General features: G+C 40.9%; 2 protein-coding genes across 22 annotated transcripts in view; one reads left to right on the top strand and one right to left on the bottom strand.

Moving 5' to 3' along the window:
- Positions 1-8,326: 8,326 nt before the first annotated feature.
- On the top strand, positions 8,327-16,085 carry ABRA (actin binding Rho activating protein). The gene is made up of 2 exons (XM_081117078.1): positions 8,327-9,236; positions 11,823-16,085. Exons 1-2 carry the CDS (start codon positions 8,368-8,370, stop codon positions 12,298-12,300), a joined length of 1,347 nt encoding a protein of 448 aa, XP_080973204.1. The 5' UTR covers positions 8,327-8,367; the 3' UTR covers positions 12,301-16,085.
- Positions 16,086-17,435: 1,350 nt separating this feature from the next.
- OXR1 (oxidation resistance 1) overlaps positions 17,436-25,815 on the bottom strand; it is a 185,102-nt gene continuing 176,722 nt past the window's right edge. For 20 of the 21 annotated variants that reach the window (XM_081117071.1, XM_081117067.1, XM_081117075.1 and 17 more), the window contains 5 exons: positions 25,147-25,269; positions 24,227-24,379; positions 22,305-22,400; positions 20,597-20,670; positions 17,436-17,969 (listed from right to left, as the gene is read on the bottom strand). In XM_081117071.1, the coding sequence (XP_080973197.1) occupies positions 17,834-17,969; positions 20,597-20,670; positions 22,305-22,400; positions 24,227-24,379; positions 25,147-25,269 (582 nt within the window). In that variant the 3' untranslated portion in view covers positions 17,436-17,833. The remainder of the gene's footprint in view (positions 17,970-20,596; positions 20,671-22,304; positions 22,401-24,226; positions 24,380-25,146; positions 25,270-25,815) is intronic. The other variant, XM_081117073.1, reaches the window with a different exon arrangement.

The following is a 25,815-nucleotide window of genomic DNA, read 5'->3' as shown; positions in this document are numbered from 1 at the left end:
CCCTCAGGTCCCAGAGGCCACTAGCCATCCCTTGCCAGGTGGCTTCTCCCACATGGCCACTTACATCATCAAGCCGGAAGGGGAGCCTCTCACCTCAGGGAAGGTTCAGTCCCTCCTTCAAGGGCTGTTCACCTGATAAAGTCAGGCCCACCCAGGGTACTCTCCCTTTTAACTCAAATTCAACCAATTTGAGACATTAATTATATCTACAAAATCTCTTTACCTTGACCACATCCTACGGGTGAGAAGTAAGACACAAGTCCCACCCGCACTCAAAGGCGCACACACCAGGAGGTGGTCCTTATGGGGGTCGCCCCGGGTCTGCCTGCCACACGGGATCAGTGCTGCTCTAACTTTAATACACAGCAACCCCCTGGAGCTCTTGTTAGGTGCAGACTGCGACTCAGCAAGTCTGGGCCGGGGCCTGAGAGTCTGCATTTCCACAAGCTCCCCAGCGATGCTGATGCCCCTGGCTGGTGCGGGGACCAAGACCCCATAAAGGCAGGAATCAGCAGCCTGAGCTCCTGACCCCTGCTCTGAACCACTTCGCATACTTGTCAGGTGGCCAGGGCTGCACGCACACTGCCGAGGAGGGACGGCCTGCTCTGGCTCAGGTCTTGCTCGCCGGGGAGTGTTGGATGAGTGTTGTTTTATGTTCTCAACCGTCACTCCCCTCCCTAAATGAGAAAAGAGTCTTCTTTCCTTACTTTTTAAATTGAGCCTCCACGGTAGTACAGGTTTTAAATGTTCCTTGTTTACCTTGAAGACCAGACAAGGATTTGGTACATCTTACTTAACTACAGAGAACTCTCCCTGGACTCGATAGGGGGAAATTCGTCTCCTGAAAAGAGTAAAGATGTGAATGAAAGTTTCTCTTTCAGTAAATCCCTCCCAGACAGGAAGCTGTTATCTCCCTTCCTTTAGAAAGGCTGCTTAGACCCTGGGCTTGAACTGAGCTCTCAGGCGGCCTCTCCTCGCTCCCCGTGGGGTACAGGTGGTCGATGGCAGGCAGGTGCTGAACAGCGCACCCGCCCACAGGGCTTCCTTTGACCCTTTGAGTAAGTTCCATTCTCTGTTTAAAAAAGACAGCAAAAACCCCCACAAAAACCTGAAGGTAAGCTTGTCAGAGGGTTCTGAAATTACATAACTCTGACCTCCTGCCAGTGACCTAAAACTTAAAAGAGTGAATTTTCCAACTGCCTGCCAGCTAGCTGCAAGGTGTCAAAGCAGAGCCCGTGCCCGAGATCGGAGCGAGTCTCCAGTGCTTACCTTGGCACTGGGACACTGAAGGCAGGACAAGATAAATGCCTCCTTGTAAAACCACTCAATGAAGAGCCGGAGCTGTCCCGTCTCTGCTGCCACAGGTGCTAATGACCACAGTGAGCATCCGTGTCCCCTCTGATCTTCCAGCAATCCTGGCAAACGCACAGTTATGCTTCCCATTTGGAGAGAGAACTCAGGGAGCTGAGGGAAGTCACGTATCCTCAAAGGTCACACAGCTAGCTGATGACTACGCTTAATTTGATTCGAAGTCAGCCTGCGTGATGCAAACAGAGGAGACTAAAAGCACAACAGGATGCTACAGGAAAGGAGAGCACCCTGCAAGGGGGCCATACGGGTGAGTGGTGGCTCCCACAAAGATATGCTCACATCCTAACACCAGGAATCTGTGAATGTTGCATAAAGGATCTTTACAGATGTAATTAATTTGAGGAGCTTGAGTTGATATCCTGGATTCTCTGGTGGGTCCTAAATCCAGTGATGTGTCCTCATATAAGAGAAAGGCAGAGGGAGATTTCACATGGACAGAAGAGGGAAAGATGGAGACACAGAGGAGATGACCCTGGAAAGACAAGAGGCAGAGACTAGAGTGATGGAGCCACAAACCAAGGAAGCCTGGAGCCACCAGGAGTTGGGAGGGGCACGGAAGGTCCTCTCCCGGAGACTTCAGAGGGAGCCTGACCAGGCCAGCACCTTGATTTCTGACTCTGCCCTCTAGAATTGAGAGAATAAATTTTTGTGTTAAACCACCAAGTTTGTGGCAATTTGTTACAGCAGCCCTAGCAAAATAATACATACGTAGGGAACAAAAATCCTTAGGTGGACAACTTGTGGAGTCCCCTGTAATTAACACGTGTGCCTGAATCTCTGAAGAGATTATGAGCTCTAAGAGGACACGGGCACTGCCTGATTTGTCTCTGTACCTCCAGCATTCATAATGCCCATGTGTAGTATTACGATGGCTCATTGAACTGGACCATGGAAATAGCTGCAAGTCTGGGGAGCAGAGCCTGTACATACAGCAAGCCTGGAATCCTCGGAGAGCATGCAGAGGAGGCCGTGGCAAGTCAATCCCTTTGAAAGGGGCCAGACCAGACTGAATTCATCCCTGTGGCTCTTTTTCAGGACTTTGAGGAGGATCTGGAGCCCACCCTCATTTAGGGACATACAGAGGTGGCCCTGGAAAATTTAGAGCAACCCAGTATTTTCAGCCCCAGTCTAATAAAAAAGTAATCATGGAAATGGGCAATGAGTTCTACACATTTTGAAATGGAGAAAATAGGAATAAATCTGATTGTTGTTTTGTTTTTAATTTACTTTTAAAATAAGTTTATTATTTTTATTGATTGATATTATAGAGGGGAAGGGAGAGAGGGGAGCATTGATTTGTTGCTCCACTGACTCATGCATTCACTGGTTGCCTCCTGCACGTGCCCTGATCGGGGATGAACCTGAAACCTCGCTGTATTCAGATGATGTTCTAATGAGCTGAGCTACCTGGTCAGGGCATTGGTTTGTTATAAAAATATACAAAGTTATGCACTAAAGTCTCCCTCTCCTACCACCCATTCATTCACTCACCAAATATTCCTTGAGTGCCTGCTGTGTACTGTTCTCAGTGCTTGGGATACGTCAGTAAACAGACAAAAACAACCGTCTTCACGGCCTTCACATTCAACCAGGCTGAGAAGGGGGATGAGCCAAGACCTAAAGGGAAGGGAGTCAGTCGAGCAAACGTTTCCCCTACAACCCTGGTGTCAGAGTTTTCTGAATCCGTCTTGATTTTCTTCATGGATAGAGCAGGAAATTTGAACATATATTGTTATTTTTTTTCTTTAATACAAAAGGCAGTATATTATGCTACATCTTGCTTTGTTAATTTAATATATCTTAGAGCTTTCTGTTAGATTAACTTTCTTTACCTGAAAGTTTCCTTACTTAGTTTTGCACTGTTGGCTAGAGTGTCATCATTTGTGTAAATATACAATAATTTATTTAACTGTCTTGCCATCTGTTCTGTGGCTACATTTTTCCAGTAAGTATTCCTTGTTGGTAATTTTACTGTACTTTTCCACATGTTTTTCTTAAAGTGTCTTTGGGTTGATATTTTACCCTTTTAAACAGATTTTACATTATTAAATAAGTGAGCATTTAAGAAAGTTCCTGTGAGGAGGGATGAGGTCACCAGAATAGCTCCCGGGTCTTATACTCCAAAGGATGTCCTATTGGTACAACAGAGATGGACTGTTACCTACAGAAATAGTGTGTCCACGCAATTCTCTCTGTCACCTTACTGCCTCTACCTCTTTAAACCCACTGTTTTCAAAGTCAAAGTTTAGAAGGATTTTCATTGTCTGGCACCAGATTTCTGCACTCACTGTAGCAAACAAGCCATGCAGCTTCTCACTAGATGGTGGATCTCTTCCTTTCATAAAACGTTTTTTTACAAAGTCGTCCTACAACCCACCACCTCCAAGCCTTCTTGAACCCTCCTTGACTTCCTGCTCCATGGATTCCAACCAATCTCAGCTACTTTCGGCAGAAATTACACATGTGGCAGAGTCTGTAGGACATCTGGGTTGTATTTAACTGAAGATAGAGGTTGAGATTTGGCAATGAAGAAGTCATCCATGACCTTGACTAAATTGAGTTTCAGGGCAAAAATCAGAATTGTGAGTTGAATGAGTTGAAAAATGAAAAGGAAGTCATAAGTTAAGGAGTGTAGACTACTTTCTGAAGATACCTTTTCCCCAGATTTACTGAGATACAACTGACAAATAACATTGTGTAAATTTAAGCTGTAAATGTGTTGGCTTGACACACTTAGATGCCGCAAAATTATTACCACAGTAGAGTTAGCTAACACCTCCATCAGGTCACGTAGAGACACTTGGCTATTAAGGAAAGGAAAGTTTTACAGGATCAGATAAAAGTCAGAGCTAAGGAACTCTATAATTAGATCTCCTTGTTTAGAGAGCAGTGTCACAAGCTGTGAAGTTCTGTTTTTCAAGGTGGGGGTGGAGCGCAAGGAGGAGAAAAGGAATTTGTTGGAGCACAGTCATTCACAGGGCCTGGGTTTGAGCCCATGTAACTCTTGTTGACTCTGTGATGTGGCAAACTTGAGTATCCATGATCCAAAACGATGCCCTAATCTTTATAAGAGCCCAGACCTTTCCCCTGAGCTCCAGTCCCTGCCTACTGAACAACTTACCCTGAATGTCCTACCAGTTTCTCCAAATTAATATGTGTAAAGGGGGTGGGAAAGAGACCAGAGCGCCTACAGAGACCCCCAAACATCCTGCCCTTGGAGGTGGTGGGGTTCTTTGGATAGAAAAAAAAAATCATCTCAGTCTCTACTCTTTCCCACACACCATCCCTTTGTACCAAAGTGATAGGCTCTGACTTATGTTTTTGAAGGATCTGGCTAATGTTGAGCACAGACTGGACAAGGTGGGAGCAGGAAGATCAGTTAAGGAGACTATGCATAATTCACACAAGAATTGATGGTGGCTTGAGCTGCAAATGGTCCAGGTAGGCAGAGGTGGGGAGTTTGATGGCTGTAAAGATGGTGAGAAATGGTACATTCTGGACACCTTTCAAGGTATATGCAACATATCCCTTGACTGAATTTGGGTTATGAGAAAAGACAGAGTCAAAGATTACTTCATGGTTTTTGGCCTGTGCAACTGGTAGAACAAAGTTGACTTTGAGCTTCACACACCAGGGTTAGGAGCTGGGAAGGGGAGCAGATACCAGCAGAGGACACTGAGAGGAAGCAGCCATCGATGTCGGAGGAAAACCAAGAGGGTGCTTTGTTCTAGAAGTCAAGCGAAGAAAGCATTTGAAGGAGGAGTGAGTGTTCTAATGTTCAAACGATGCTTCACAGACATCAGGGGGGAAAATAATATTATTGCCATTTCAGACAAGGCAGTAGAGTATCAGAGAAGTTAAGTAACTTCTCCAAGGGCACACAGATTCTGAAAGGAGATCTAGAATGCAAAACCAATCTGCCTGGACCCATGCTACTGGTCACTACATGCTTAAAACATGCATGCTGAGTGTCTGCCGGACCCACAGCTCTCTAGAAGCTAGAACCATGGGTCTCAATCCTGAGGTCATGTTAGATTCAAGTGGTGCCAGGACCTCACCCCAGACCTGTTTCCAGAGACAGCACTTCACAATCTGTAGTTTTTAAAGCTCCATGGGTGATCCCAATGTGATTTAAGATCCTAACGTGATCCTCAGTGACTGTAAACCACTGAGCTCTATATTCCAAGAGGCACCAGTCTGTGCTCAACTCTTTGGTTATCACTACCGAGTAACTGAGACCTCATGTGACCCTCACCAGGGTGAGGGAGACCTTTTAGACACTGCCTTAAGAGCCTCACTATAAAGTATCTTAAAATAAAACACTATAAATAAGCTTCCCCTTGAAGCCTCCACTCCCTACAAGTGACTTCACTTGACCCTTCCACCTGAAGACACCCTGCTACGGCTCTGGTATTAATCCTGTCCTTGGTCAAACAGAACTACTTAAGGAGCTTTAATTCTCTAACTCCAGGCCTCAAAATCAAAATATTAATAACAATAACCAGTTATTGAGAGTTTGCACGTGCCAGGCATGGTGTTAAGTGCTTCACGTGTTGACTCATTTAAACCCCACACTGACTCAAGGAGGTAAATGCTCTGATAATGCCAATCTTATAAAGAAACTGAATCTTAGAGAAAATAAATTATGTGTGCGGGACGCCGTGGGCAGCCGTGCGCGTGTCTGCCCCTCTAGAGGGGCAGCACCCTGAAAGTAGGGCCTGGAGGGCCCCCTGTGCCCGCCGTCCAGCCTGCCCACGGCGTCCCGCGCACAGGCATGGGGAAAAGTGCAGCTGAAAGCAGCCGCTCGCATGGACGTCTCTTCATTCCCACCTTTCAGAAACGGAACAAGGGCTCAGCTTATGCAGAAAGGATCAAAGTGTTACCGTTTCACATGAGCTTTGAGCAAGCACAGGTTTCCAGGGTCTGTTGAGTGAGGTCGGGGAGCCGGTGATGAGGGTTGGAAGTCAGGGTCCACCTGCGGAGAAGTGGGTTCACACCCCACTCTCCCTGCTATTGCCCATATGCTCAAATCATAACTAGTGTTTTTTTCCAAAACTTCCACACTTATGAGGAATTTCTTGGGTGGTACCAACTCCATTCATCAGGTCTGCGAGTTCACTTAGTTTCTAATCTCATGGTTTTATAGAAAACCCGCACCGTAAACTACTTATTTCACTCTCTCTGTTCTTGGGACTTTATCTTTTACACCTGCCATTCAGGTAGAAGGCTACTCCGCTCCTCAGACTCTAGACCTAGCTCCAGGGGGGAGGGAAAACATTCCTGTGGTGATCAGAAGGTGGCAAACAGGTCTTGCTTTAGGGCAGGAAAGCCCACTCCCTTCTGCACAAGTATGGATGAAGGGCCACAGTCGCCGTGGGGGGGGACATCTCAGAAGAAGAACCAGGTTCTTCTAGGAGAGGCCTCTGTTTCTGCCAAGGCTATGTGCTGATAGCCCCAGGCCCCGGCAGCTGACTGCGGTGCCCGAAAGACTAAACAACACTTGGCTGTCTCCATCTGTCGTCCCTCTATCAGAAGTGAATGTGCAGCAGGTGTGGCCAGCGAAGCAGAAAAGTCCCTTTGAAAACTGTCTATGAGCCTGATCCTGGACTAAGCTCGCGGGCGCCTCTAAGGAACCCCATTCCTTCCCAAGGCGTTCCGAGCTCGGCGAAGGGAGTCTCAACGGGAACCAGAGTCTGCTGAGTATCCACACAACAAGAACGAACGCCAGAAATGTCAGACTTCAGCTTAAATCTTTGTTTGCAACAGCTTTCTTTCCTGTGCTCCAATTTCCTCTTAATTAATCGAGAGGGATTTTTGACTGTGCATTGCTGGAACTCCGTTAACATCGGATAATGTTGAACCCGTGACAGATTTCTAGGTAGGGGATTAAAACCGCTCCCTAATTTTTTAATCCTAGGAGGTAAATGACCTCCATGATGAGAAAACTGGCATCATTTTAAAAAATAAAGTGGTCTTACTACCAGAAGCAATTAACTTTCATACCTGTTTGTATGCTCTTAGCAGTTTATCAGCATGGTTACCTGCAGGCCAAGGCTGGAGAAAAGGGTACAGTATTAAAGTCTATAGAACTGCTCTATGAAGAAAATATATTTGTCTTACTTTAAGAACATTCAGTGCTGAGCTCTGAGCATTTTACCTGGTTTAGTACACATCACAGATGGTTCTTTTCCGTCCAGATGGCCTACCTATCCCATCTTTTAAAAAACTGTATTTCCGTCTTTGCTCTGAGAATCGAAAGAGTGGGTTTTTTTCTGCAAAGAAGGTTGTGTTATTAAAAACAGAAGATAAGGCAGGGGTTGCTTCTGATAGCACTGACTTATTTTGTGTCTTTAAATGGTCATTTTTAACAAAATTTGAAAAGAATTATTGTTTCATAATAATCTATGTAATTCAATGTATGTGTAGGTCTTAAAGATTTAGAAAATAATTGGACCAAAATGTTGACCCTCTTCAGCTAATATGATTTGTTTATACAGTAATTCAGACCCGGGACTAGAAAACATGTCTGCTGTCACCCCCCTTTCATCTGGGCCTCAATGTTCTCATCTGGAAAATGGAGGTTGGATGAGGTGACTTCTAAGGTCTGTACTGAATGGAATTGAAGGAAACAGAAAAAGGCCACTTAGGATCTCTGATCAGCAGAATGGACAGAGGTAGAGCTTTGAAGCAGACGGCTCTGGGCTCGAATCTCAGATACTAGCTTTGGGAAGCTGGATTTCATCGCGCTCGGTGGTAAAATGGGACTAAGAGCTATCTTGAGGGCTGTTGAGGTTTAAATGAGCCCACACCTATAATGTCCCTAGTACAACTTGTGCACATATTTTATGCTTCTATAAATGGTAGGGCCATATTTTAAGGTCAAGAAAAACATAAGGCTGAGCACATGATCAGATCTAGTCATTTCCACGCTGGCACCTGGAGAAGAAGGGGAGAGAGCAGATCACTGTCCTTTACCGCGGAGATCCCTCTGCTGTGATGAAACTGGAGCCGTCAGGGTTTAAAAAAAGAACAGCATCAGGGGGCAGGCACCACGTCCTGGCAAGAGATGCTTCGCATACTTTCGTCGTCACCAAACTCTCCCCACCCCACACCCTGCTTCTATTTAAGTCGGACGCACCCCACGGGCCCCCACTCCTTTTTGTGGGTGCCCCGGCTCTCAGCACAGAAGAGGAGGGAAGCATGACACCCGGAGAAAATGAAAGAGGGGAGGGGCCCGCCAAGAGCGCCCTCCGGAAGATCCACACGGCCACCCTGGTGATCAACCTGGCCCGAGGTTGGCAGCAGTGGGCAAACGAGAACAGTACCAGGCAGGCCCAGGAGCCCGCGGGCTGGCTGCCGGGAGGGACCCAGGACTCACCCCAGGATCCTAAGGCAGTGGCACCCCCCACGCCCCACCAGAAGGCTCAGGGTGCCCCGAAGCCTCCCTCCCTGAAGCCGGAGGGGCACGGAGACGGACAGAGCTCAGAGGGCGCCGAGGTCCCCCACATCAAAAGGAAAGAGGTGACCAAAACAGTGGTCAGCAAAGCGTACGAGAGGGCAGGCGATGTGAGCCACCTCAGCCACAGATACGAGAAGGACGGTGACACGCCTGAGCCCGGGGAGCCCGAGGACGCCGCTGACAGACTCCTCCACAGCCACGGCTCCCCGACGCGCAGGAGGAGGTGCGCCCGCCTGGTGTCGGAGCTGACCAGGGGCTGGAAGGAGATGGAGCAGGACGAGCCCACGGGGAGGAGCGACAGCATAGACACGGAGGACAGTGGCTACGGAGGGGACAGCGAGGACAGGCCCGAGCAGGATGGACGGCAGGTGGCAGCTGCCAGAATCAAGCGCCCCCTGCCCTCCCCGTAAGTGCATGCACGCCCGGCAGCCCGGGGAGCCGGGAGGTCCCTGGGGAAGGCCCCAGAGCTGAAGGGGCGGCGCCCGGCTCCCCCAGGACCTTTGGGTAGGGGGCCTGCGTTGCTTTGTTTCTCCTCCCTGCTTGAACTGAACACTCAAGTTTTAGCCGCAACAAAAGTGAAACCACCAGAGAGGGGTGGTGTGTGCTCTGGGTAAAACTGTAAGATCAGTTGTATAATTAGTAAACTGGCTTCTCTGTAGAGAAAAAAATGCTTGCTGGTAGGTCGATTGGAGAGGCCTTTCCTTTGTCCCAAATCAGTCTAAATTTTATCAGGAGCCCTCTCTCCCCAAACAGTGCCCATGGAACACAGACCTCTGATCTGTAACCAGGCAGGAGGCGGCTGGCTACCTTGAGAGCAGGCTCTGAAGTCAGACCCAGGTTCAGATGCCAGCTCTGCCCTGACTGTAGCTAACAATGCTGTACCACATGCTTGAAAGCTGCTAAGAGATCTTAAATGTTCTCCGCACACACCTGATTATTTTCCCAAGTCCATTTCCTCCTTTGTAAAATGATGGCAACAGCAATCTTTTGGGATAGATCCTATAGTATTGAGAGAAGTGAGTGAGAGGCTGCCAAGTACTTAGCACAGTACCGGCCACATAGGCCCAATAGACGAAAGCTGTTATTCACATATTCTAGTATTTAGCACCTTTCCAAACTTTCAGAAAAAAACTGTCACCTGTAAACAAAGAGAAATGCTATTAGAGCTAGGTAATTAAAATACCACAATCCTAAACTATTTAAGTGCTAAATACACAGACATACACAACCCACACACTCAAACTACCACTTATTCAGACAAGAAACACATGCTTTATTTCAAGACACTTAATTCCACCTCCACATACTAGAAAGTCAGGGTATCTCAGTCCCCAACCCAGGATATCACAACATGGGAAGCGTCTCTGATGTGATGAGTGCCTTTAACGGACTCCCCGAGAACAGTTAGATGTGTAGGCGTGTTTTGCAAGTTTTATGTATGAAACCACCAGAAAATACAAAATTGGTTACCTAATTTGACAAAGAGCTGTCTGTCTTCCAGTGTGTGACTTCACAGGTGTTTTGAAAGAATTAGAACTATCATATCGCAAGCTTTCAAGAAAAACGAAATGGCAAACTTAGATCATTTTAACAACCCTCGTGCATTTAGTGTGCACTATGGGTATTTTACATGCTTTTCCCTTTTAACGTTTATAATCCTGTGACGTACGTATTGTCCCATGTGGCTGCAAAGAACAGCGTTGTATGTAGCAGCGCATTCCCAGTCTGAAATCCATTGTAATAGGACAGGACTTTTGGAAACATAGTGTGGGAATTAAAGAAAGTTCGCCCTCTAGTGGGTGTCATTCCTCTTAGAAAACAATGTTAATACAAATACGTAGGGCGCCCTCTCCGTCTATCAGCCTCCTGCATTTGGATAACCAGGCTTCAGGAGGTGAATCTGTATAGTGAAAATACATCTGCAACAGTTCCTGGGTTCTGAAAAGCAAACTGTGAGAGTGCGGCCAGGAGGGGCTGCTTAGTTCAGGCAGGCCACTCTCCCAAGCAAATTCCCAGCTGCTCTCCACCTCCAACCCCACTGCTTCCAGATGAGGCCACTGGGTGTTGGGGAGAGGAAGGGTGGGCCACTTGCGAGGCTGAGGAGTACGGAGCTCTTTCAGATAGTCTAACACATCATGCTTACTCTCGAAGGCAGAGAGATCTGGGGAAAAAGTCTAGGGGATTAGAGATGCAGAAATGACAGGCAAGTCTTTTAAAGACAAATTGCCCGTTTTAAACTTAGGCCTGCACTCAGGCCGCTACTGGGCTACACTTTCCAACGCTGGTATTTTTTTTTAAAATAAAAAAATGCATTCCAAATTGCAAGGACACACACATTTGACACACACCTCATTTACCTGCTGAGCAGCAGCATGGCACAGTGGGAAGCACTGACTTTAGCCCGAGAATGCCAGCATTGTGTTCAATAAGTGTTATTATTGCCAGCCAGTGTCTTCTATCTATACAATTAGATATTTTAAAATTCCTGGTACACCACTGACACTAATATAGATACACTCTCATTAAAAATCCATAGATGAAAATCTAGGAGAGTGAATGTTACGATGCGTGTGTGCTGGCATAAGCCTTATTTGCGGAGAAACAGCTGGTTTCTGATCAACATAAAGTGGATTCCCTTGATACACTCACGATTCCAGCTCTAAAATGTCATCAGTATGCAATTTAAGGTACATGTATTTGCATTACATTTGTGTAAGGAAGCTTTTTTCTTAAAATAGTTTAGTATTATTTTATGGTGCTTAAAACCTTACTATTATTTAGAGAAAATAATCTAGAAGGGCATCTACCAAGCTAAAAACAATGGTATTTTTCTTCTTTCATTTCTAATTTCTTTGTATTGTGCTTATATTTCTTTTATAATGAAAAAAACTAGAGGCTCCCATTATGACGCGTAAGTGCAGAAAGTACGAGCAAGCAGCCCTTGTGTGGTAGAATATCAGTGTGTTGATCCCTCTCGCTCTCTCCCCTTTAGGGCAAACAGATTTACCGAGAAACTCAACCGCAAGGCCCAGCGGAAACACAGCCAAGTGCACGACCTGAAAGGGAGGTGGCAGCAGTGGGCTGACGAACACATACAGTCCCAGAAGCTGAACCCTTTCAGCGAGGAGTTTGACTACCAGCTGGCCATGTCCAGCCGCCTGCACAAGGGGGACGAAGGCTACGGGCGTCCCAAGGAGGGAACCAAGACGGCCGAGAGGGCCAGGCGGGCCGAGGAGCACATCCACAGGGAGATCACGGACATGTGCTTCATCATCCGCACCATGGCCCGCCACCGCCGCGACGGCAAGGTCCAGGTGACGTTCGGGGATCTCTTCGACAGGTACGTCCGCATCTCGGACAAGGTAGTGGGCATCCTCATGCGCGCCAGGAAGCACGGGCTGGTGGACTTCGAGGGCGAGATGCTGTGGCAAGGCCGGGACGACCATGTTGTGATCACTCTGCTCGAGTGAACGCGCGGACCCACTGTTGTCTTAATGCGAACTGCTGATGGAGTAAAAACTAAAATGCAAACGCTCTGTCACAAGTTAGGAAATGCTAAACAATTTTTTACACGAATGACTTTTTTGGCACTCTGTTTCTGAGGAAGTTTGAAGATTTTGAAATTCCACTTACCCTTTTAGGCAAAAATATCTGGCTATTCATTGCAGACATTGTAATAGATCTTTAATGAAATAATTACTATAACAAGAAGAATGCTGAGTTTAGGTAAATAGCAGCAGCACATATTATGTCATTTTTCGGGGGAAAAAGAATTCCATTAAGTTCGGCAAAACTAATCTTAAAATTTTCTAAGCTTGATTTTGTACTTTCATGTTAACCATAGCATCACTTACAAAATAGACACACAAATAAAAAATTAAGTTTTCAAATAAGATAATGTAATTGCTTAGATTTGTCCGTGGGCCTATGATTTATTTCATAAATTTCCTAAATTAGCTGTGCTTTTCATTTGTGCAAATCCCATGAAAAACAGACATCAGCGGTGGTCTCAGAACCAACAGAGAAGGTGGGAGATCAATTTTACCTGCCCTTGTAGGACTTCTTGGAGTTTATTTTTTCTCAAAACTGTAATATGTCCTGCTGCTTACATTTATGTCAAAATATAATGAACTAGTAATATAGAAAATTCTACAATAAAGTGGAATGTTCATGTACATTTTCTTCATATTCTAACAAACTTTATAAAATATCTGAAAATTATAGAAGAGCAATATTAATTCTGCCACAGTGAAAAGTTTAGTCTAATATGATGCCAAAGAGAAACTTGACACTAACCTGCTACTTGTCATTTTTTCCCAGACTTAATGTGCCTTATAGAATTCTACAAACAATAAAATGTGAGATAATTTTTACTGAATTCAATAAAAATTACTAAATTATATGGCACTTTGGTGTTAAATGCAGAAATTAATGTCAAATTATAATACCTCAAAATAATAGAGACATTCATAATTGTTAGGTGTTAGGTTTAATATAAAGTATGGATTAAACTACTATAGGAATTACTTTTGTTTTCATGTATGATCCTTTAAAACTTAAAGTTCCAGTGACTTCTTAAAGGTCTGTACATTTTTGTTTTTATATTAAATTATGAATTGATGACCAATATTAATAAGAATTTCATGTAAGATGTACACTATCATAACCATGAACCTATGTCAACATTTTAAGATACGGTATAAGAATAAAAGACATCATCTTGTATTTCCTGTTCTTGTGTTTAGACTATTTTTAACTATGTGTTTGGAATACATCAAAATCATAGAGTACAACTTGGCTACTTCCAGCTATCAGTGGAACAGTCAGACCAAGGCTTCCAGAGTTTCCTCATATTCCACTCTGGACAGCACTGGTTGATTCAGGCACTGACACAGATCCTTCAGAGTTCAATCTGAATTTGAGGAAGGAGTTTAAAAAGTCTTCTGAGAGAGCTTACAAGGAGCACTCTTCTAATAAGGTGTGGCTGCGAAGTCAGAGAGCTAGCGTCCTTAGAGGAAAATGACTGCCATGTGACAGATGTGTGTCCTAAAATTTCAATGATTGAAAAGCCCAGTTGAAAATTTAGGGCTTTTAGAGAAAAAAAATAAGTAGGACTCAGGGAGCAAATAAACTCATCAAAGTCCTCATATCTTTATAATCACCAAAATAATACAAAATAATTATAAATGAAATTTACTATCAATAGCATTTTATCGTTGGTAATTCCGAATTTCCAATGATGGGTTCTGTACAATTGGTTTCCAAATCTTCAGGATTTTCCTTTTCCAAACTTTCCGTAAGATATTTAAGGGTTTCTGGGCTGTTGGCATGTACATTTTTACCCCTTCTCTCTGGACCTCTAAATGTTTGATGCCTTTCAACTTTTGTACTTTGAAGTTTTATGACTTCATTCCCAAGCTCACCCCGGCCTCTTGCGCCAACAGGAGGGAAGTCCTGCGCCTGGGCTCTTTCCTCCCATCGCTGAGAAACGAGGCTGCCCCTTCACTCCGCGCCTGCCTTTTGTGTCTGTCTTTCAGTACCACCAACAGCCTACTCTGTCAGACACAGGTGCTGCTAGCCCAGCCTCTTTCCCGTCCCACTTGCATGAAACGTCTTTTCCACCCCTTTACTTTCAGTCTGTGTACCTGTTCTGAGGCGGCGCCTGCAGACAGCACACACATAGGGCTTCTTTTCTTCCCCACGTCTGTTTTGCTATCCATTCAGCCACCCTATTTCTTTTGATTGAAGCATTCAATACATTTACATTTAAAGTTAAGTGTTGATAGGTATGAGATGGTTCTGGAATTTTATTTTTTTGTAGGGATTGTTAAGTTTAAGTCATGCTAGCCTCAAAACAATTATAAGTACTTAAAAAGAATTACCCAGTGGAACCAACCATATGGGCCAGGGATTTTTGAGGGAAGGCTTTTTTTTTAAAAAAAAAAACAAACAGATTCAATTTCTATAACATAAAAATTATAATTTATGTTGGATCAGACTTAATAAATTTTCTAAAATGTTTCTCCACTTCATCTACAATGTCAAGTTTACTGATGTAAAGTTGTTTATAATATCCAATCTCTTTAAGGTCTACAGGCTCTGGAGTGAAGTCTCCTTTTACATTCTCAACAATGGTGATCTTTTTCTTGATCTTGCTAGAGGTTTACAGTTTATTATTCTCAGATTTTTTGTTTTGTATATTTGTTTTAAATGTTATTGATGTCTGCACATATCTTTATTTTGTCTTACCTTCTATTTTCATTAGGTTTAATTTATTGTCCTTCTAGCTTCTTGAGATGAAAGCTTTGGGCCTTTTCTTCTACCTGTCATTTAATATTTCTAAACACCCCCACATCTATCTCAAGATTTCTCTTTTTACTCAGTCTATAATCTCCAAAGGCATTGCATCCATAGGATATAGCTTCAATATCTACTTGTATGTTGTTGATTTAAATTTTTTTTCATCAGAACAGAATATTAAATCCCCCCCAGTGTCTCACATAACCAGGTCCATTCCTAACCTAACTTCCCCACCTGTTTTCTCCTTTCTGTGTTATCACCCAGCTCGATAGATAATACACCCAGTTTCTAAGTAAAAAAACAGACAGCTACCCTTGACTCTTCTGACATCCAGGAATCAAAGCCTGCTCATTCGAATCCTAAATCTCTTTCAAATCCAGCCCCCTTCTTTAACCACCATCGTTATTACTCTTCTTCTGGCCTCAGTATTTTCCCTCTGGTCTTCACAACGGGACTTGTCTGTCTCTAGTTTTTCTACCGATCCATTTTTCAGAGATCTTCGTGAAGTAGAACTCTGATCATGCCATTTCTCCACTCAAATTTTCTTAATTACGCCTATGAGATTAAAAAAAAAAGTTAAATCTCTTGGCACTGCACACAACAAACCTCTTTATGACATTAGTCATACCTTGCTATGTATTCCCCATCAAAAAAGAAAAAAATATAATTTAAAAATATTAACTTGCACTTCTCCACATCAAGCGCCCTCTTACTTTCCCTTTTTGAAAACTGTGCTGTTCCCTCTACTTGAACGCATCCTTCCATCACCACCACCACACCACTGCCACCCCCACCGCCACCCCCAATCACCACCACCATCACTGTCACCACCATCACCACCACCGTGATTAGAAGCATTTTTTATACCTAAAAGATAGTAATACACTTAATCAAAGACTTCTTAGATATGAAAATAAATTGATTTTCAATAAATCCAAACTCAAATTTGTATTTATGTATTTAATTTTATTTGGTATACACCACTATGACCTTATTGTAGTTGAAATCCAACCAGGATTTTTTTTTCGTAGGATTAGTCAACTCCACAAAGACAATAATACTGCTGTGGAAGACCAAAGGGGGGGGACCCAATATATTTATTTACAATTTCCTATTTGTAAACACTTAATCTATATATTGTTACTAAGTTATAATGAGATAGCTTTACATAGACAAGAAAATGATGCCCTGCCTTTCTATTCATATTCAGCAATAGCATATTAAATAGAACATCAGATTTTTATTTCCATTAGCATTATGCTTTTTTAGATAATTATCTAAATTTTCAAAAGATCTAAATATATTCAAGTGCTATACAACTAAAACTACTTAAGCCAACATATTTGGCTTATCATTTCATTTTTAGAATAATTTAAAGTGCTATAAGCAACCTGGCAATCAACACTTTCTATAAGAACAAAACTACCTTTAAACATTAATTTACAAGATAATATACAATGTTTATCTGGAATAGCTGAAATTTCAGCACAAAGTCACTGTCACATGTATAACAGCAGGAGTTTCCTTGCATAACATGAAGCTTTGAAATTAACTGATGAATTATTGCCATAATGGCTTATTATTGGTTTCCTACAAAAGAGGGTAAGAACTACTAGTATGTTCTATCTTTTTTTTTTTTTTTGAGGTCACTCGACAGTAAGTTTGCATATTCAACAAGTCTACTGAATTACAATATTGTCTACTATAATCATTGCCCTTTTATAACAGCAAATGCTAATGGTAACTAGTAACTCAAAAAAAAAAATCACAAGTTGTTTTTCCTTTTGAACAGGAACCTATGTTTTGGGAGTTGGTGCAATAAGGCCAAAACAACAGAACTATAAAACAGTATACCTGACACAAATGGTGAAGAAATATGCATGTTTCATAGTTTTTGTACGTATAATACCCTGCTAAGCTACAAATATATAAGTAGAATATTTTCTTGCTTGATACATTAAATCCCCTAGAACTGCCAAGTTCTCACTCTCCTTTGTCAGTTTGTAACGCTTTATCAGTTAATTCAATGACGACAGCATATGCCCAAACCTGCAGATCATGCGCACTGCAGTCTATTTCAACCAGAACTCTCCTCAAATTTCATTTTTATTCAAATGAAATTGAGAGTGCCTGCAAAATTAATAAAGAGGATGTTGTAGTGTGAACTAGAACTAGAACACAGGGGTCCATAAAGTATGCGTTACTGTGGCATGTGTTTTTTCCTTCTTAAGAATGACCAAGTTGAGCATGTTCAAAATTTGCCTGTGCCAACCTCACGGATATAGAGGTATCTAGTCTTCATTCCCTCAATGCCCCAATTAGACTGGTCTAGTAAAACAATCAATATAATTTTAAAAATAATAAACCAAAAGAGGTTCAACAAAAGAGCACCATCCTTTTAGGGGACTGATAACATGGATTGTAGATGAGGCGGTCACTGTGATCAAAATGCTGCCAAAATTCTAACAAAACCCACACTTTTATACTGCATGGACTCACACCACGGTCTACAGCTAAAGAACTCTGGGGCAGAAACATGATTTTAAAAATGAATTCCAAAATTATAAGTGCAATAAATGGTGATACGGACTAATTTTAAAGCACGGGTAACATGTTACAATGTATTGCTTCTCGAACTTTCCAAACAATGCCTGTCCATGTCAGGTTTGGGCCAGTATCCTGCTAAGACAGAGAGCATTATATTTATTCAAAAGCCCAGATCTCAATGTCTTGGATAAAGAAATCTTCCTTCTTAGAAAGTGTATGATTCCCAAACGTTTTACAAGAATGGCTTCTTCCATGGTAGAGATCTCCATCAAGCCAAAGGGCAAATTCTCCCCTGCAACACATAAAATAGTTTTAACAATAATCTCTTAATACTTATGCCTCAAGTTGTAAAATAGTAATTGCAGAGGTTGTAAAATAATTTAAATGAGACATTTCAATATCCAACAACTCGAGTCCATATCCCATTATACAGTCACTATTACTATACAGATCAAGGGATAAAATGAAAGCTCTAAAATTAACTTCATATATAATTAACTTTTGAGACAAGTGTGGCTCTGTTATTCTTTGCCTGTTATAAGGTGTTTCTTTTTGGCTCTATGGTTTTAATATACAAGGTGGGGCAAAAGTAGTTTACAGTTGTTCGTATGTAAAACAATACAATACTTAACACAAGAATAAACTGTGTTTCATGTACTGACAACTGTAAAACTACTTTTTCAAATGGTCTATTTATAACCTTCCCTGTCAATCATTTCATAATAAAGTCAACCAAAACTGAGTTATGAAAAAGCGGATTTTATAGGACATATCAGTGATGTATAATTTGGGTAATGCTTAAAAAAAAAAAAAAAAAAAACCCCACAGTTTGCAACATGACTTATTGTTAGGAAAAAATAAAAAAATAAACAACTCAATCAAACTAAAACCTCACAGTACAAAGTTAAGAACAGCTTTAAAAACCTGGGCCTCTGCAGGCCAGACTAGAAGACCATAAGGAGTGAGACTACTGACTACTCTGGCTTAACAGCGAGAAAGTCCTGAGAAATACAGGGTGGGCAAAAGTAGGTTTACAGTTGTGAGTACACAAAACACAGTTTATTCCTGTATTACTATTTAATTATTGTATTATTACCACATGAGCAACGTAAACCTACTTCTGCTCCACCATATATTTAACATGAGTTGCTCAGAGACATAAAAGTTCTACATTATCTAAAATAAAATGTGGGGTTAATGTTAAGTGTTCAATCTCCAGTTCACCGCTGAGGAAACGTTAGACTTGAGTGCTCAAGGTCCCACATGTGATGCATGTTGACGCTGGAATCTGAACTGGGTCTATCTGACTCCAAATCCTACGTTTGGTCTATCACCATCATGATTTTGACTTCTTTGGGGCTCCTGTTTGGGATTCTGGAATACCAAGTCCTTGTAGCTCCCATTTTCTGAGCCTGTACTCTCTTTCTTCAAAGACAGTAAACTTGTCTTAATTTGTAACCAAATGAGCCAAAGGTTAGTTTAGTTTGCTGGAGTCATGTTGTATAATTAAAATCTAGTTCTGGCAGACAGCTACTGACACCATGTATGCTATTTTCAACAACTCAAGGCATTCTTAACAGCTTGAAATTTTAAGTCATTTGCTTGTGAGACCTGCAGCAGAGCTTACAAAATCACATGCAAGACCATCACTTCGGGTAGGGCTAAATGACTGCTCCTTCCCCACCAAAAGGAAGGTGTGATTGGAACATATAAACATTATATGCTGATTCCAACTACTAAAGATAACATAGTTTTTAGTTACCCAGTTATGTTCTCCAGAAAAGGCTGTAATAACTAACCAAAATTACTTTTTAATCACTGAAATCACGTCTTCCAAACACCTATCTACAGAGAAGTGGCCATAGAGTTTGCTAGAACCACTCAGAATGATCCTTACAGGCTAGTAAGTTCTGTGGCCTGAATGAATATCCTCAACCATGGGAAGCAAATAAGTAACACTTTATAAGCTTGGGAATTATTTAGCAAACTTCAGTCTGATCTTGAAGGACAGAGAGAAGTACTAAAGGAAGAAGCTGGTATTTGTTTGCTAAGCACTATTTGAGAAGTCTAGGCCGGAAGGTAGTGGAGCAAGCTACCTCCAAACACCACAAATGAAGCTGGGATACCAGAGTTAAGAAAGTTTCTCATAGTCGCCCGGCCGGGCGTGGCTCAGCGGTTGAGCGTCGACCTGGGATCCAGGCGATCGGGGTTTGATTCCCGGTCAGGGCACATGCCCAGGTTGCGGGCTCGATCAATGACTCTCTCATCATTGATGTTTCTATCTCTCCCTCTCCCTCTCCTTTCCTTTCTCTGAAATCAATAAAGATATTTAAAAAAAAAAGAAAAAAAGAAAGTTTCTCAAAGTGCTTGCAATGCCAAAAGAATCAAATCAAATTACTGATGGACTTATATTGTTAAAGACAAAACAAGAAAAAACAAAAACCAACCTTGAAAACTTGTGTAGGGGGTTGGGGCAATAACTAAAATATTTTGAAAAAACAATTTCTATTATTGCCTAAAATATCAGTCCAAATAGTCTCCAGGGTAGACTAACATGAAAACAATTCTTTTTTACACATTGGGAGAAATAACAAGGCACTGTGGTATTTGAAAACTGGGTAAGTTCTAAGGTATATTTCTTTTTAAAATACTAAGGAGTCATTGTAATCTAATAACATGGGTTTTAATCAAAAGGGAATCAACTAAACAGCATTTAAAAATGAATAAACAATATTCTACCAACAGTTTCAAATGCTGCACTTAAGCACCTTCTTGCAAATAAATGATATTTTCTTAGTCATTATATACAAATTAGGATCCTAATGTCAAACTTTCCAAAGATAACTGATTTTATAAATAATGCAAATACATTTTTCAAGTTTCTTACAAATCTCATGGCAAAATGTTCAGGAGACTTACCCTCCACCACCAAAAGCTAGGGAATCCATGTCTCCTTTGATAAAAAACATATTATCTCCAGTCCACTTAAAGACCTACATAAATGAAAAGAAAAAAAGCTTTAAATATGTAAATGAAATGGTCACTAAACAGAGTTAGTTCTAAACTGCAAATAGTTAACAAGCCTAAATGGATAGTAAGAAATACAAAAACAAGAACAAAGCATTCGGGCAGAAGGCTGTGGTGCTTTGGGTTTCAGTGTCTGTATAACTAAATTTAACAGCACATGATCTACTGCAACGTAACCTTCAATTCCAGTTCCTCAAATCTTACTACCTCTTCACACATACTTCTCTTTTCAGACTATATAGGTATTAAGAATTAAGTGGTTAATGAAAGTAGTTGAAGAAACCACTTAACTACTAAACTGATCTTAGTTTAAATCAGTTTAAATCACTGACATGGATGCCATTAACTTTTATTTTAATGTTAAACATGAATGTCCATTAATGTGATAATACTGTAATATTTTGATACAGGGGCAAGGTCATTTCTTTGGGTATGCATTTGCCTCTCATTATTCTTATATAAGCCCATGACACATCTTTATGATTTCAAGCTTCAATTTCTTTAAAGAGCAGAGAGAACATAAAAATACTTGAGAAATCCAAGGGGAAGACTTCTAAATGTTAATATGCCTAAATTTATTTTTCTAAGCTTTCATGGGAGTTTTACCTACACCTACCACAATAGCAATTTCTAGCACCTTACCCTTATCAAGTTTTTCCAAAGTATTCATTATAATTTTCAATAAAATAAACCTTAACATTCACTTTTTCAGCTATATAAGATTTAATTACATTATAACAATTACCAGGTAGAAACAGCATAAACAGTTTTGAGAATAAGCACAAGTGAAGCTTAAAATTTCTGTAACAACTACAAGCTTCCAGTGAGGTGTAGCTGTCAATTGATATGTTTTATGAAGGGAATGGCAAGCACTGGCTAATCTGATGAGCCAGTTAAGTAAAGTCTGTTAAGAAAGCTCCTATTGTATTATCAAATCCTTCCTTTTTTGTTCATTATAGAAACTGTTCCTAGAGACCACTCATTTTTTCCCCCACCAAATCTCTTGATTCCTTTTTTCAAGACTGTAATTTCCTCTCGTAGGAAAGGTCTGACATGGTGAGCCCTAATGCACCTGAGATGCTAGGGTTGCACTTAATGTTTGAAATAGAATCACACATTCACGAAAATTCATGCATACCTTTACATGTTAGATCTGACTGGCATTAGAATGTATTCATTTAAGTTAGTCAAGCCACAATAAAGAAAAAAATGGGTACTTCTGAATTAAGCACAAATAATTTATTGTTTAGGTTTTTAAGATGTGTATCATTACGCTTACTTGGTCATTAAAAGTTCTAGGAATTTCACATGACAGCTCATAAACAGAAGAGTAACAATGATGTACTTCCTTAGCCCATGATGTGTGTCTGCCAAGTGCTGTACATATAAGAATCTCATTTAATTTTTAAACAACTTGGTTATACTTTATAGTCCCCATTCTATCCACAGAAAAATTGAAGCTCAAAAATTATCAAAAAAGTGCAGTTTTCAGTAAGTAAAAGGCAAAGATGAGAGTGAACTGTGAGTGCATATGACTCCAAAGAGCAGTTCCTTTCATTGTGCGCCATCTATTCATAAACACCGGGATAACCGTCCTCACCTCAAACTCTGGACAGAAGGTAAAAACAAAGGTTTCTCCAGTACCATAAAAGCCATCACTCACTTTAAATGGTTCAGATGCTAATGCACCAAAAACCTAAGGATAAAAAAAGCATATTGTTTCATTAAGTATTATTCCACTATATATGTTTAAGTAAAATGCAAAAAGAGAGAAAAAGAAATCCAGTATAGTTTTATCAATTTGTACTTACAAAGGGAAACTTGGTCAATTGCTACATAATTCATATTAATACCAAGTACAAATCGTATCAGTTTCTCAATAGGGGAAAAAAAGATTTTTCCTAGTTTTAAAATCTAAAAAGATGCTTATTGTAACAATTAAACAGATGGTCTTAAAAAGTGGCTCACACGTTTCAGGAGGGCTTACATGCACAATGCGTGTACACCAAGGACACCGTGCTGCTGTGGGAGTGGAGCACTCAGGGAGAAAGGCCCTCAGTACAGGTGAATATTCTGCAACTAAAAAAGCGTGCTTTCTCCTCATTAGATAGTAAACTCCATGAGGGCAGCCCTTGGATCTGAATTGTCTGGCCCTGTGAAGGCCATGGCCTTACATAGTACAAGACACACAGCAGATACCCTAAAAAACGAACAAATGAATAAAATGACCGGAACAAGTAGTTTCAACGCTCTGGGTCTAAGTTTCTACAACATGAATGGAATGTACAGAGCCTGACAAATGATCTCTCCAGTCACTATTCTATTTTTATAGTCTTAATTTTTAAAATAGACTTTCTTATTGAAAGGTATATATTTTATGTATATACATATTTTATATATATACATATATATTTTATGTATATATGTATATATACATATATATTTTATGTATATATGTATATATATAAAATATGTATATACATAAAATATAAAGGGGCAGTTCAATTTTGAATCACCACATAGCAAAGTGCCCTTTAACCTTCATTCAGACAAGAAACAGAATATTACTCCAGCAGCTTTCCTTGCGCCTCCTCTGCCCCAATGCCCCCGCCCTCGCCAAAGGAAGCCACTAGCCTGGCAATACCATAGATTTGTTTTGCCCATTTATGAACTTCCTATAAATGGAAAGTTACTCTGTGGCGTCTGATTTTTAACTCATGTTATGTTTGTGACACTCACCTATGCTAAGGCATGTAAAAGTAGTTCATTTTCATTCCTGCTTTTATTGGGTGTATAACCCTGGGAAAGCTGGTAAAACTCTTTAAGTCACAGTTAACTCATCTTTAAAACAGGGGTGATACAAACAGCAATCTCACAGGGTTTGGATGATTACTGAAGATAATGCATAGAAAGTGATTAGACAAGTGTCCACAATAAGCACACTAAAGGTGGTAGTGCTCGTAGTAGTGCTTTGTTTTGTTTTTCAGTCAGTATTGCTATTTCACCCCCTCAGCACTTTCCAGGGCTGGTAACTGACCTGAACTTACTGTCTGAGGAACACACGGGGATTTCTCTTGCTTACCTGCTGTTTTGTTCTTGGTATCACCCTCACACAATTATCTCTAACTTTAAAACTTTACCCACACTTCAAGACTGTCAATTTCCACCCTTTCTGTGAACCTAGCTCTTATCTCTCCCAAAGAGATATAAACAGCCCCTACTCTAAGCGCCTCTTTTGTTTCCCTAGGTATTTACTACTTGGCATATTTTGCTTCGCATTAGAGGCACTGATAGTTAAAGGTTCTTTTTTACCAGACTATAATCCCTTTGAAGGGAGGAACTCTTTCTTACTCATGCTCATATCTACCCTCTGGAGCACTCAGCATTGCCTAACAGTAATCAACAATTATCAGTTATACTTAATAAAATGTACTAATAAAAATTTTAATCAAAAGAATATGCTAAAAGTTCTGTTACTGTAATCTCTTAAAAGGTAAGGTACCTATATAGTTATTTTCATACCTGCCCATCACTGTCTTTAATCACCATCAGCACCGGGGTGTCTAAACCTATCATTGTTCGATAAAGGGTCTTCAAGCTTGTGCCATGCTTCCCGGTACCATAAACAAGAGTCCATGGATAGCCAATTGTTCTTGGTGGAAGATGCTTGGTAAGCTTTCAAAAATAAAATGTTAAAATTTACTTGATAGATTATTAACAGTTTGTAGGATACTAATGCCAGTTGGAGCTGAATGGTACTTTATAAAAAACAGGAGATTATCATCCTCAAAGACACCGAGATGCCTAAAAAGCAATTGTACATTTCTCAGCATGAAATACTAATTGTTGAGTAGGAAAAGAAAGAATAATTTGGAACAAGATACAAATTAGAACAGAGACAAGAAACATGAATAACTTATAGTGAGCCCTGTCTTGAACTGACAAAATACTGAATGGACTGTTAGCTTGATTATTAATAACCTCTCAAACAACGGTCACTAGAGGCAAACTATCAGAGTTACAGAAATCAAGCTTCCATACTTCGTATCTATGTGACTCTCACAAATTACTTACTGTATCTGTGCCCAAGGTTCTTTATTTATAAGATGCACACAGTTAAGAGTATGCAACTCCTACAGGTATTGTAACAACGACATAATAATCCAGGTAAAGCAAGTAACTGGCACTCAATAAGAAATTAAATACTGGCTACTGCAGTGGCTCACCTAAATTGCTACTCTTAATTTTTTAACGTTTGCTCACCTAAACCCGATAATACCTTCTATTACACTGGTTTGCTACACTGGGTTTACTTTCACTTCATGGGAGAGGAAGACGAGCAGCAATAACCCTGCTTCCTCAGTTTTTAAAACAACTAAGCAGAGGCTGCTTTACTCTTAGGGGGACACACCCAGAAATGCACACACATGAGTAAGCAATACCTTTTCAATCTGATCTGGCAGTAAGAGTTCACTGGGGTCACTCAGGTTTGGTCGAAAGGATTCGGACTCCAGGTCTGCCTTCACGGGAGCAACCTGCGTTGAACTGTCTTCCCTTGTGGTAATCTAAAGACGTAAACAGCAGCAGCGTATTAATATAAAATTACAACATGCTTTCAAAAATTTTAGCCTTTTGAGAGAAATCAAGCTTTATACCTTAGAAAAGGTAGCTAAAGTTTTAATTTAGGATTTTAGAAGGCAAAGAATGCTCCATTTAAAAACACCCAATGTAGAAAAAGGTATTTTAACTACAAGGTGACATTTTTCTATCCAGTACATGGAGAAGGGTAATGAATGATAAGCCCATATTTCTGTGGTAAAGGAGACCGTTGCAGGCAAACTTTAATTTTGCTGATAAAGGACAAAAGTGGGCCAACTAGCATGCTTTTTATGTGTGTTATTTAAAATACGTGGAATTATTTTTTTCATGGTAAATATAAAATTTGTCAAAAATAATTAAGAAAATTTCCTCAGTGCTATGCTACAATTTTAATTTAAAGAACAGTACCATAAAAAAGTATAACTTCATTGATGTGTGTTTGCCTCACTGAAAAAGTTACCATTATTTTAAAAAATGCTTTCATTGTTTTTATGTTCTAAGCAGTGAAATTT

The sequence above is a fragment of the Miniopterus schreibersii genome, assembly GCF_964146895.1.
Source record: "Miniopterus schreibersii genome assembly, chromosome: 17".
NCBI classification, from domain to species: domain Eukaryota; kingdom Metazoa; phylum Chordata; class Mammalia; order Chiroptera; family Miniopteridae; genus Miniopterus; species Miniopterus schreibersii.
This window is presented reverse-complemented; position numbering and strand designations above follow the sequence as displayed.

Coding starts and splice junctions, on each gene's coding strand:
- ABRA (XM_081117078.1), top strand. CDS start 8,368: ATGAAACTGGAGCCGTCAGGGTTTAAAAAAAGAACAGCATCAGGGGGC. Junction 9,237..11,822: donor AAGCGCCCCCTGCCCTCCCC/GTAAGTGCATGC, acceptor TCTCCCCTTTAG/GGCAAACAGATTTACCGAGA.